Source organism: Porites lutea, chromosome 11, assembly GCF_958299795.1.
Source record: "Porites lutea chromosome 11, jaPorLute2.1, whole genome shotgun sequence".
In the NCBI taxonomy this organism is placed as follows: Eukaryota; Metazoa; Cnidaria; class Anthozoa; order Scleractinia; family Poritidae; genus Porites; species Porites lutea.
The window spans coordinates 10,504,439-10,518,429 of record NC_133211.1 but is presented as its reverse complement, the minus strand read 5'-3'; the positions used below and the strand labels follow the sequence as shown (position 1 = coordinate 10,518,429).

The 13,991-nt window shown below is 39.3% G+C and overlaps 1 protein-coding gene across 1 annotated transcript; it reads left to right on the top strand.

Moving 5' to 3' along the window:
• The first annotated feature begins 5,684 nt into the window (after positions 1–5,684).
• LOC140953198 (neuronal acetylcholine receptor subunit alpha-5-like) lies at positions 5,685–13,346 on the top strand. The gene is made up of 7 exons (XM_073402697.1): positions 5,685–5,730; positions 9,257–9,498; positions 9,910–9,954; positions 10,344–10,453; positions 10,918–11,159; positions 11,445–11,888; positions 12,380–13,346. Exons 1-7 carry the CDS (start codon positions 5,685–5,687, stop codon positions 12,763–12,765), a joined length of 1,515 nt encoding a protein of 504 aa, XP_073258798.1. The 3' UTR covers positions 12,766–13,346.
• Positions 13,347–13,991: the final 645 nt, after the last annotated feature.

Genomic DNA, 13,991 nt, shown 5'->3' with positions numbered 1-13,991 from the left:
ATGCAGACACATAAAGCAGAGCGTGTCGTTGCGTTCTCTTTTAAAGCAGAGAACAGAAAAACGAGTTTTATGGATGCCAACGAAGGTCGGACTCTTGCACAAATGTAGTTCCCTTTGAAGGTGTTTCGATATCATATTGAATGGACAGCTCCTGTCTCAGAAGTATTACAATGTTTACGGGATATTTCAGCACTGTTACTAAGAAAATATGCTGGTTCACATTGAAGTTGAATCGATCATTGAAACCATACCATGTTGAAAATCAGTCAGGCATTGGCTGGGGAGACTTGGAAAAGTATGAAATACGAAATACTCTTACCCAGTTTTTTTCGGTTGCCTGGATTTACAGTGGGTGGTAGCCCTAGGGAAATGGAGCGGGACAACACCGCGGCAAAACGCACTGCGCATGAGCAAAAAATTTAACATCCGGTCAGCTTTTTATTTCTGGTCTAGTATATAAACCAATTGCGTAAGCATGACATTGCCGTCGCACCAAGTTTAAAAGCAAAAAGGGCGAAACAGACAAAAAAGGGGGCCAAAAAAATCACTTCATTCGAAAGCTTATATATTTTTCTAGTGTCAAACTTTTGCACCACATGGTTATCTGTTTGCACCAACAGTGAAAATGATGCTTGAAGTTTGCAGGTCGACAAGACGAATTTGTTTTCACTGGCTTTCTTGCATGCTACTGGTTTGGGCATAAGTTAATTTGGGAGAAGGTGATAACTAAGAAAAGAATGGCAATACTTATGAAAGAAGCCAAAATAAAGACATCATCATTATCATTAACACTAGAATCAGGAAATAAAATTTTAGTCTGTTCAACAACTTTTTTATTATCAGAGAAAACAAGAACTCAAAACAAGATGTGCGGGATTTAATAACAACCTCGACTTTGATGACTGCAGTCACGAACACCCGGAGCTTTCAGTGCCGGGAAACTAAACATGTCTATAAAGACTTTCATTCAAGAAAATGCCTATTTAATTCTTTTACTGGTTGTTCTTTGGTTGTTCTTTGGTCGGTGAAGACTTCAATAATTTCAGACTGTGCGGCTCGGCTGCATCTCACGCAAACACCAAACTTTCAGCTACTAAATACATGGCATGAAATTTCGACTTCTAAAAGCCATCGAACCAGCTTTCGCTCTCTGATTCTGAGAATGAAAAAAATAAATAGAGTTGTCAACTTGCAGCCAACTTCAGCAGTATAATTAAGCTTATGTTTCATGGCAATCAACTCAGAAGAGTTTCGTTTCAAAACACGAAAATAAGAAATAAATAAATAAGCTCGAATCTGCTTTAAGACATAAAGACTGAGATACTGAAGAACTGAAAATTAGAACTACAATACACAAGCTTGCAACGATAACTTTTTATGTCTTAGTTTTAGCCACGTTAAGTGAAAAATAACAGTCAAAAACTTTGTTTTCGTGAATGAAAATCAGTTTTCCTGACGCTCTAGCCAAAATTACACACTGAGTTATTATCAACTTACCTTTTCTGAATCTAATCGACTAATTGTTTCAGTGATCTGTGCCTGGTTATCCATAAAAGCAATTTCAATAACTACGAAATAGTCAAAAACACGAGCAGCATACACCGTATTCACAAATGGCGGACACGCGGGAAAAAGCTGGTGCCTAGTCATGAAAGCGAGGCGTTGGAGGATAAACAAAAATTGCAAATGAAGACTTTCAGTGAACTTGCAGAGTGTTTAGCACGGATTCCACCTAAAATAACTTTGTACGGACCTCTTTTTAAGTACAATTACGTGGGATGTCTTCTGCTTTTAATGTTTAGTAGTGATTTGCTGTTTGCAATCAAAAGGGACGCATATATCTTCAAGGAAACAGGATGATTTTGTAGGTTTCGTGGACGATCGCCGGAGAAAACCGGCAAACATGTTGGCCCAAACTTCACATTGAAACCGAGTACGAAAGCCAGCTCACTGCAATTCGGTGAAACAGAAATATAAACAAATTTTGGTGGCAAGAAAAAAAGAAATAAGCGACAGATATATGGCTTACTTGTTAACGCAAGAGACGTCTACCGTTGAACTGAAACACATGGAAAAAAGGAAGACAGGAAAGAAGAGGTGACTGAGGTTTCGATGAAGTTATGTTTGGTTTTTGTTTGCCAGGACGTTATTCTCTGGTCTTTATCGATGAAGGACATCAATTAGAACTATTTTTTTGGTATAAATACAGGAGCGATCGAGTGGAGCACGCTCAAAATTTCAACATGTTACTCGGCAGACTCGGTAAGCCGGCCACATATCATTTCAGCGAGTAATTTCGTATTTCTTATCTTTGGCTGTTAAGACTTTTAACTTAATGTTTCATAATAATTTAAAGTTGAAGAATGCATAAATAAATAAAATGATGGTCTTCTTAAACGGATCCAGACTCGAATTTAATTATTCGAAACAGAAGCTTGCCGTGTTCATTCCTGACACAAACATTGCCTTAAAAGTTTAACCTAGTAAAATGTAAGCTTTATACTACTTTTTTACCAAGAGCTCACTGAGATAATGCCCTAAAGGATACCAGGCAAATAGCAAGCCATAAGATTCACACAGTACAGCTTCTAATTTTAATAAAATTATTTTTAATTATTTCGCAATGACAAAGAAATCATGAGATTTTTACTAAGCTCTGCCAACGTACCTCAGTAACAATTCACTCCAAAGCGACAGAATTAATATGATCCAAAGGAAGTTGTAAATGCAGAAATACATATATACAGAGATATGTATAAATTGACACTGACATGAATAAATGAGCCTTGTGAATGAATCTTTCACCCGCTCTCGACTTGACCTGTTTTGTGTAATGGCGGAGGTCTCTTCCGTTAACAAGTAGGCCATATATCCGTCGCTTATTTCTCTTTTTCTCGCCACCAATATCTGTTTTTATTTCCGTTTACAGAATTGTAGTGATCTGGCTTTCGTAATCGGTTTCAATGTGAAGTCTGGGCCAACACTTTGCCGCTTTTCTCCAGCCATAGCCCACTTTCAAGCTTCTGATGCTTCGGAAACCTACAAAATCATCCTGTTTCCTTGAAGATATACGCGTCCCTTTTGATTGCAAACCGAAAATCACTACTAAACATTAAAGGCAGAAGACATCCCACGTAATTGTATTTAAAAAGAAGTCCGTACAAAGTTATTTTTGGTGGAATCCACGCTTAACACTCTGCAAGTTCACTGAAAGTCTTCATTTGCAATTTTTGTTTATCCTCCAACGCCTCGCTTTCATGACTAGGCACCAGTTTTTTCCCGCGTGTCCGCCATTTGTGAATACGGTGTATGAAGCAGAACAACTGAACCACAAGCTGCACACAGAATGAAGCCGAAAGCGCGCGGGAGACTTTGATCTGGCTGGAAAGTTTGACTGAAAAAAGAGCCGGAAATGCTACACCTGGCGCATGCGTAGACGTTTTGCCGCGGTGTTGCGCGGGACGGGCGGCAGAAGAAAAAACGGAGGAATGTGGGTGGAACGGTGGAAAGAAATGGGAAATAGCACAACAATTCTTAATATTTCAAAGGGCTAAAAGGAGTGAGCCAAGAAAAGAGGGGCTGCGCGGGAACCGGGAGTACAAGGTACGGAAGGGGGATCGGAGGTTTGGAACTACTTGCTGAACTATCACTATTAAGCGCACTTAGAAATAAAAAGTGTTTTTTTTTTTTCTTCTTTGCCTTATTAGTTTCGGAGTAGTGTTACATTTCAAAATGTTGGAATAGTCTAACAACGTTGTATAGCAGAGTAAGGTGGCTCACCTAACTCGTTTTTGAGTTAGAGTCGCCTGGAGCGCTGAAAATAAAGGTGTATTATCAGGTCATGTGATTACCATGGTAACTACCCATGTCCCTAGAAAGACACGACTCGTTCTTTATTTATTATAGCATCAAGGAGAGCAGGAGGGTAGTTTAAAAGAAAAAGTTTCTATTTTGCAGTGTTCCTAAAAACCTGAATCAAATTTGTGACGCCATCCCTTGTGCTTGCACTCTCATAGATCCAGCCTTGTTCCCAGTGTTCTCTCCTGCTCTTTCTTCTTCCCTAGCTCACGACCGATCACAACGTGCTTAGTATTCAGTTAATTCATTATATGTCTTACGCAAATAATGCAAAGAACACTACGTACCCCCTAGCAAGTCTATCCTGCGGCGCCCTTTTTTTTATGTGGGAAGAAAGCCTGAAAAAAAATTTTAAGCAGGGCTGTTTTTCTCTTAGATAATTGAGCTGAAGATCAAGGCTGACCATGCGCCACTCTTTCTTTCACTACACGATGAACAAGAAACCCCTCACTCCCGCCCGAATTCGATTTCCGCCATATCCCCTTTTTATACAGTGTCTTGTGACATGTAAATGGAGTACCATTTGTCAATAAAAAGTATACGAAAGGGCTCCCTTTTCTGTCAAAAATAGTATATAACAGGGATTGGACTAGGGGGGGGGGGGGGCGCTTCCCCGTATAAAATTGTTGGGAACCCCCCACCCCCCCTTACCCCTTCGAGTTGAAACTGCACTATCCAGACGACAAGACCTCCAAACCGAAATTAAATTCCCTTAGCTCTCGTCTTGGTACGAGAGTCAGGTGGGTTCCTGGAGAGTGTAATCTTCCTTATGCGACGCATATAACGGAAGTACTTCAATCACATGTGAAAAACTCCTCGGGCAAAAAATTGTTTACGTATAAAATCTCATGAAACAATTGTCCGGAGGACGAGTGAGATTACAAAAACTACGAGAACCACGCGAACTGCTGTCAGTTTTGTTTCCCTTTACAAATGCCTAAATTTTATCTCAGTATCTTAATTTTCTTTTAAGTGTAATCATACAAAAAGTTCTCGGATTTTTTTTTAAAAAAGAATCTATTGCACTCATTGCGGCTTGTCGGCCATTTTTTGAAGGCAATGCTTGTTCGGGCTTCAAAGCAGTTTAAACGTATAGAAACTTGTTATTTAAGGAAAAGAAATTTAGAACAAATTTACATCAATTAACTGTTTTATACATGCGTGTCCTTGTCCCCACGTTATCGCAATAAGCACCTGCGGACATATTAACATTGGAAACCCCTTTATCAGCTTCGGATCTTTGCTTCAACCAGCACAAATAAAAGAACCGTTAGGAGGAAAAGTGTTTGTTATATAACAGTTTTGGCTCATTAGCACATGCTTTTCTTAAAAGCAAATTAATCAAGAAGTCTAATAAAAACAGAGGGTTAAGTTTCAGTTGACGATTCGACTCGGCAAACGAATTGATTTGGCTCGCAAATAAAACATCAGTTTAGTTATTTCGTTTTTAACTTATACCTGACCGTGACATTAGCGACCATTCATTTCTGGGTCCGTGTTCAATTCTCATTTAACAGTAAAAAACGGAAGCTGAATGGTCACCGGTCCAATGAATTTGCATCTTTTTGCAACCCGCAGTTTATTCCGCGAGAAATCGGCTTTTATATGTCAAGGTTAAAAATGTCGGAATTTCGTTATTTCAAATAATGATGACAATTATCTACAATAAGCCACTTGTTGCGGGTTTTTACAGGAAGGGAAAATGCGTAATCTGTTGTGGTCACGTGACCGCAGGTATAACAAGCATTTAAGTTTACTGCAAGGTGCCTTACCTGGGACAGCCTGTTAAGTGACGCATGACGGCACCTGTTCGTTAAGAAAGTGGTATGGCGCAGTTGTTTACCTTAATGTTCTTATTACTTCGTTTGGCTGGTAAGTTTGTCAAAGATCTTTATATCTTAGCTTATTGGGAGATTTTCAAACTGGAGTCGCATTCACTACCAAAATTTCAAAAGTTCGTTTTATTGTCAATTTAGTCAACAAGGAAAAAAGAGCAAGGAGAGAGAACTTGGACAAAACAACTGAAAATACTGTTTGACAAAGCTTTCTATGCCGCACAGCACGAATAAATCCAGCCAAAAACAATCTCTCGAGAAAATAAGGATCTGTAAAGAATTTCTGATTTCTTTCAGAGCGGCTGCACAGTTTTGTAACTAGCTTTTACAAATTTGCAAAACCCGAGTTGTGGATCATAAGATCTCTGCAATGTTCGGCACCTTCTCTTCAGTAACTGTACAACAAGTCGTTTTACTTTCCAGGGCAATTTGTTCATGAAAATGAGAGAAACTGCGTTTACAGTGGGATAATTAATTTTCTATTTTCGTTAATTAAGGAAAGTTGAGCAGAACGACATTGCCCCCGTTTCAGCTTTTTCTCTCCTTTTCAACCTTTTGAGAAAAAAATCGTTTCCTTGTCTAGATTTGAGCCAATGGCATAAAAATAGGGAATAACTAACAGCAAAATTGAAAATTTTGCTCGAACAAGCGTTCAAGTAAGTCACTAAGGAAGTTACAGTCGCACAGCACCAATACAAGGCAATTCCTTAAATATCAGTAGAGTAAAGAGATATCAAAAGAGACTGTAACATTTTGAGCGTGTGCGAGAAATATCGGAAGTCGGGCCCTTTGTCACGAATTTTGAGGTACTTCTATGTGGCTGAATGTGAGTCGTTTCATAACAGAAATCACTCTGTCAATTTCAAGTTAAACTGATTCTGTTCGAGAAAAGGCCATCTTTCATTTCCCGCTCGAGGTTTTTTAGAAGCAATGTAAATTTTCCGAAAATCTCTTTCGAAAATGAACTCCATACTAAAAAAGGCCGTTTTTTCTGCATTTTCAAGTTCGAAAGGATAATGCTTACTCTTGTTCAATCTTCTTCGTTTTTCTCGTTTTAGTCTTAAAAAGCAGGTACACCAATCTTCTTCAAAACCCCGCGCTTAGGGTTTAAGAATTTGGCTCAGTTTGGAAAGCAGGAAAGCAAGTTTTATCAGCGCTATACCTGGCCAATTTTCGCCTTTCTTCTCTTATTGTGAGCCTTTCTCCGCCAACTCGCAATCAAATTTGCCGCTTCGCTGACATTGAATAATTAATGATCTCCCTTCATTTCTCCCGATTACTGATTTACCTGAATAGTTCGAAGCATTGAGCCTTAAGAGAGAATACTTATCTCATTCTCTTTCGGCAAATATTTGACGCATTTGAATGCCAAAGTTTTCTCCGTATAGGTAGAGGAAGAAGGAATTTTAAATTTTGCATTCAAGTAAACAGCCTGAGGGTGGTACAGCAGACGTTTTGGGGCGCTACTTCTAGTTCCACTGTAAAACGAATTTGGAAGCAACTGAGAGACATTAATGATGTTATAGGTCTTTTGTTAAAAATAAAAACCTTATAAATACTGTTTACAGCTTCACGCCTGCTACCATTTCCTTTTAAGATGGTTAGTTCATCTGGCTTTGTTTTTCTGTTGCTATGATATTGAATTTTAAAACCAGAGGGCCGATATTTCTAAAGGAAGTTTCATGGCAAATTTCAAGTTGCGTCTTCTACGCGCTTAAATAATCATGTTTTTGTAAACGTTCTTTTTTTTATTCTGAAAAATTTGTTTTCTTAAAATAACTGTTACTGTAAATCATAACTAATAACGATGTTTAGGGGATAATTATAACAAATTATATGAGGAATTCTGATTGTCATAAGCATTTAACACGGATATGGAGTCATCAGTATCGGACTTTGCGTTCACATAAGTACATTCAAAGGCAATTCGTTTCTTGTAAATAATATCTTGTATGTATTTATTTGAAACTACACATGCCCAAGGGACGTCTCAAACCGTTAGAGGCTCTTTTCGTAATAAATGGTGCAAATTATTGTAGTCATTTAATTCAAGAGATAACTCCAGTAGCCGGCATTCCTTCAAGTCAGACCCAAGGAAAAACACCTGCGGATATGTGAACAACTAAGGATTTCAACACGAAAAACTGGATACTTAAAGTAAGCAGCTCCGCAATTGTATTCATAACTGAATGAATTTATTCATAGATATGTGTCCCCCGAGGCCTTAAAGGACACAATATTCCGTTCTCTATTTCCTAAAAAAACCTTAGAAAATGCAAATAAAAAACAAAAACTTTTAAACATTTAACTAGTTAGGTGCATATACATGTTAATAAGGTTTCCGGCAGTCATATGCTTTCCTATCTGTATTAGAGATGTAACTAAGGTAACTTTCATATACTGAACACATTTTCCACGCAGTTTTAATACTGACTTTGTTCAATCTCATGCATGGTTTCGATGATGAAGCACACTTCTACTTTAACTGTTGATATTGATGAATCATACGATCTTAACAAAGTTTTCCTCTCCATCCGAATTACTCCCGTGACATAGAGAAACAATATTTTAAGTTATTTTGCTTGATATTCATGAAGAGATGCGTTGTTTGTCAAACAAGATGATTTCCGAATTCCCTCCCAATGAAATCACCTGATGATCCATTAGCGACAAAAGGGAAATGATAATCATGCCCACGCAAGAAATTCACCGGGGACAGCTCTGACCAACCGTGCTGATTAGATAGCCTGCGCAGCTAGGCGCTTTAAAGTAGTGGGCCCAAGAAAGAACGGGCGCGCGAGAGGGACTCTCATGCTCGTTCTTTCCTGCGCCCACTACTTAAAAGCGCCTGCTACGCAGTCTAATTGAATACAAAATACCGTCAAACCCCGTTATTACGGATATTGAGGGGGGCATAGAATAAAGTGTCCGTATTAACCCTTTTCGGACGGCTAGGGTCGTTTTAATTTCCTCTCATATGGAACGATGCAGTTGAGTTTAAACTGTTAAGTTGTTAAACAGCAACGTTAGCAAAGATAGATCAATTCTACCTATACCTCGCCTTTGCAATTTTTAACCAACCCTGACAGAGTTACAAATAAAAAACCAAATAACATTTCGGGGAAAATCCAGTGCCAATTGCGCCATTTACCTCAGACTACTCTTTGTAGCCGGATTAAATTTGTCCCTTTCCTAAAAAGCTAGCCAGCCACAATTCCATGTGAAAGAAAGACGATAAAGTGGGCAACAAAACTGAAAATAGAAAAGAAAAAGCCCTAATTGTTTCAAAACTCCCAGTTTTGGCCATTCCCATGCTAATTAATAGAAAACCATTCCAGAAAAGAGGCATTCGTGAAAATGCGGTTTTTCCCCTACCCACTTTTAAAGGTTTATTAAGTGGATAAGTTTGGAGCAGGGACAAAGCAAACTGTCCGTATTAAGAGGGTCAAAGCGGGCTTTGACTGCACTTTCATAGAAAAGCAACAAGCTTTGATAGTTTAGGTTTTACTTGGCACGTCTTGCTCCTGAAGTTCTCCTTATAAAAGTATTATTCTTGTTTTAAGATGTGTTAGCTCAGACTTCAACACCTGGACCTCAGACACAGCCAACTGAATTTCATTCGAGAGGCCCTCTCCAGCCACCATCAATTGCACAACTTCTAAAATATAACATGTATCAGTCAGCTGAATACCGCTTGAGGCAGGTCATTTTGTGGCAGTATGACAAAATGGTCCGCCCAGTATTAAAACCATCTGATGTGATCAATGTCACCTTTCAAGTGGACTTCAAGGCACTGAGCGGAGTGGTAATTTCTGAACGTAACTTTGATGCATTTTTCAAGCCTAGCATGTTAACACTCACAGTTGCAAATCACAATGCAGTGAAATACAATACAAATTGTAAAAGGTTTTCGGATGAAACAGACAAACGCTGGAAATTCAGATTTCACATAGCATCAAAACACTAAAAAATATGGTGGTTCAAAATAGCGTTCTTAAGGTATTGCACGTATATATGCTAACTAACTAAGGACTTACATAAGCGGATAGTTTAGCCAGATGGACGGTTCCAGCCGCGATTTTCGCTTTCTTTATTTCTCCACCGAACTCTTATCCGCAGTCTGAAAGCCTGAAACTACTGATTCTGAAGTGGAATCCTCAGATATTCGATCTATACATGTACATACGAAAATAGCAACTTTGGTTTGTTTTTCCAGGACAACAAAGACCAAATTATTACAACAGACACTGAGATAACCCAGGTAAATCAGTATAAAATTAGTTGGGTTTTATTTGTTACACTGATTTGTGCAAGTTTGGCTTAATATATACAGTAGTGCACATATGACAGCTCTTCCCAACAGAAACGAACTGATGAAAACTGACGAAAACGAAAATTCTTCTCCTGATTAAAAACTGAATCAAGTGCATGAGCTGTATATACAACTGCGCCGACCTAAATATATATAGTAGTGCTTTCTGTTCCCTCTAGAGAGGTATATGATGTGTAGAATTATTCGTGCTGGAATCGATCATGCAACTATGGAGGACACCAGTTTCATTGTACACATTATGCAACGTCCCTGATAGGTTTTCACATTTTTTACTGAAAACCAAACCATCTCATCAGTATCTTCCCCTCTTTTTCCAGATGTGGACTAATCCGTTCCTTCAGTGGAATCCTGAAGATTATGAAGGGATAGACCGTATTCTTGTGGACCCACGGACCATATGGGTACCTGATATTGTTCTCGAGAACAAGTTAGTTTATTTGTACTTTTTTACTGAGAGGTATAGCTTGAGAGGATATCAGTACTCAGGTATCCACACTCACTTATGATCATTCACTCACTAAAGCTCTTCTGATCTAGGATTGGACGTAAGGCCGCAATCAAACGTCATCAATCTACCCTGTCTTGAGCTTTGGCCTACTCTTCATTCCATGTTAGACCCAACTCCTCTAGCTCTATCATCACTGTTCTTCGCCAGGTGGCTTTTGGCAAGCCTCTTTTCGACCTCCCATTTTACAACTACCCACTTAGAGACACTAAAAGACCTTGAAAAGAGTTCCACTGATTTACGACGACTAGTTCAGTAAAATTATTTGTTCCCTCAGTGTAAGGTATTGTCTAATGTCTCAGGGATATCTATAGTCAGGTAATTTACTTTATTGCGTTGCCGAGGTTATCTTGTTTAATTTAAGCGTCCCTTGTTTTTTTTTACAGTGCTGATAATAAGATTCTTCAAGCAGGTCACGTGGAGAAATTCCACACCTATGTACTGGTGCGAAGTAATGGCCTGAATACGTGGATTTCTCCATCGACCTTTAAAAGCAAGTGTGAACTCAATGTGAAGTTTTTTCCATTTGACAAACAGCAATGCAATATGAAATTTCGCTCCCTGGCAGCTGATCGCTCTCTAATGGACATTATCTCAACAACTACAGAAAGCGAGGATCCAGAAAAAGGTATCATGTTATTGGTCATGGTGCAGAATTCTTGTAGCTAGAGGTAGCGACATACCCCAAACAAGTAAGACCAAAGAAATACAGGCTGGAATCTGCGTTTTCTCTCTAAAATCTTAGGACTATGTCTAACTTTACTGCAATTAGTACGTTTGCATAGAGTAGTTAAATGGTTATATGACGTCCTGATCCTGTAAGATCACTGATTATTATACGATATTTTTTTATGATTTAATAATCAAACAAAGGTGGTCAATCAGGTCAATCATGTCCTCTTTTCTTGTTTAGATCTAAAACTCACATCGTCAAATGGTTACTGGACCCTGAGGAGCCTTGTCATAAAAATGAACAACCACGATGAGAAGAAGGAGCCAAAGAGACAATTCCCAGAAGTCATTGTGTCGTTTTTCATCGGACGCAAACCTATGTTTTTCGTGCTGTTCACTCTTGTGCCCTGTATGATCATCGGCATGCTGATTCTCGTCAGCTTCTTCATTCCAGCAGAAAGTGGTGAGCGTATCGGTCTGTGTGCCACCATTCTCTTGGCCGTTAGTGTGTACCTCGTGGTTATAACTGATCAGCTGCCTGAGCAGTCAGACACTCTACCGCTGATTGGCGTATACTATATTGTGATCATGTTTGAAATCGGGTTGGCGCTGGCCGCTACCGTCCTCGTACTGATGGCTCACCACGCTACATCCAAGCCACCCAAATTGTTGACATACTTAACAGGTAAATATCCTCTTTGAAAGGAAATATTTGAAATGACTCATATTTTGAAAATAATTATAGTCTTTGCTTTAATATCAATTAAACCTATATTTATTGAGGGTGGATTGATGATAACTTTTGGTATTGTCACTGGGGAAGGGGGGTTAGTCCCAAAAGAAAGGGACGGGTAACTCTGTGTGTAAAGTGCAGATTTTGGTTTGCCCACACATTTATAGCTAAAGGTTTTGAACAAATAACCATGTGGCGACATCAAACTGTGTTAAAGGCAGCCGGTCGAATGTCAATATCCTTGACGCATTAAAATCACTATAGGTCCTATTTGGTTGACTGTTCTGGTACCAAACTTTACCAAAAAGTGATGTAAAGTGCGAAAAAAGAAAAGAAATGCTTGCCGTTTGCCGTAAACGTGACTCTAAATCTCTCCAATCGTTAAAAGTCAGATGCATACTTATAACCTGAAATAAGGCATCTAACTGTATTTTTTTCTTTAGTATTGAACGGAATTGTCTGCTCTCCCAAAAGTTGCCGAAGGTTTATATCAAAGAAAAGATCCAAGGATACTCCACCAACCTCATCACCTGCGTCTGCAAAGACTGTAGTCGACCCTGAAATGGAATCAGATATTGACCTGGAGTTAGCAGTCACACTAAAGGAGAACAATGATGAAAAACAAGACGAACGGAGTTCAGATGCAGGTCCAATCAGCTCGGCCAATGAAGTCGACGAAGACGAGGAAAATCAAGAAATGTGGAAACAGATTGGTCGCGCATTAGATCGCCTTTTCTTCTCGGTGTTTTTGGTTCTGTTTACGCTGTCCACGCTTATAATTTACGGACAAGCGGGTCGTCTCGATTCATTGGATACTTTTAAGTTCTAAACCGCTTCTAGTGTTGTTTGACGCCTTCGATTCGTTCTGAACCAGAAGTGATAAATCACACTTGTATTCAAATAAAATACCCGCCGGCTTTATTTGCAACAAAAGCCTGTAGGAGGCGTTTTAAGGGCCGGTTATTAGACGGAGTTTAGCCCATTTTTAACAATACCCGTCCTAAGCCAAGCTGTTATCTTAACACCATTTATCGCGAACAATTTCTATTAAGCATATAGCGTACACTGGAAAAGCACTTTTTTTTCTTAAATTAATCCACTAAGAAAGGGATCTGGAGGTCCAATGATTTCTCAAACGGCGGCCTAAGTTAGACTTCGTTTAAATAACCGACTCATATTATTTATTAGATTCGAGGACGACTACTAGTACGAAGTTTTTTTGGCGTATTCTCAAAACATAGACACTCAAGGAAGCTTCATTGCACTTTTGTTCACGAGGAACGTTAGTCCTGTCATGAAATGCTTACAATTATATCTGTAATCCACAGCTATTTCTTTTCTACGAATATTCTTTTGTTTAAGCAGCATTTATTCCGTACGAGGAGATTACGTAACTTTTATTCTTGTAGTTCGTATATATTGAGGTCGTAGATGTGGGAAGGACTTTGGTAGATTTTAAAAAGTAGCTTGTACGGTGTGTGAGAGAGAGAAACTCCCAATAGTACAGTCACTACAAAGAGGCCTTCAGCAGAGGCGACCCTGAAATTCACGGCAAAAAGCCCCTTGTCGGGGGAAGCGAGCTGTGCACTGAAGAAAAACTAAGATGACAGAACAGAAGTGCGGAACGCCCTCTCTCCTTCGCAAAGGCTCCAGCTCGGTATCCCAAAATTATAGCAATAATCGAAAACTAGCAAGCGCGCGGGGGTTGATGAGAAGAGCGGAAAGGCGCTTCCTCTCTTTCCCCTTCCCATCGTCCCTTGCGCACTTTTTCCCTCTCCCCAGCCACCCTACGACACAAAGGCCTCTCTGGGCGCTTAGGAGAGATAGGAAAGCCAATAGAAATAAAAGTACCTGTTGGTAACAGTAAACCTGCTCCAAGGACAGCTTCAAGTAAGATGGAGAAAAGAAGTAGGCTGAGGCAGGGTTAATTAAGTGGGGTTTTAGAGTTTGGAAAGAGTAAAAATGGGCGTTGTTTTGAAGTTGCTGGAACTTTGTGGTCACTAAGGACAAGGACGAGAATCTCTTTGTATTACCCGAGGTGAACTGAAAAAAGGA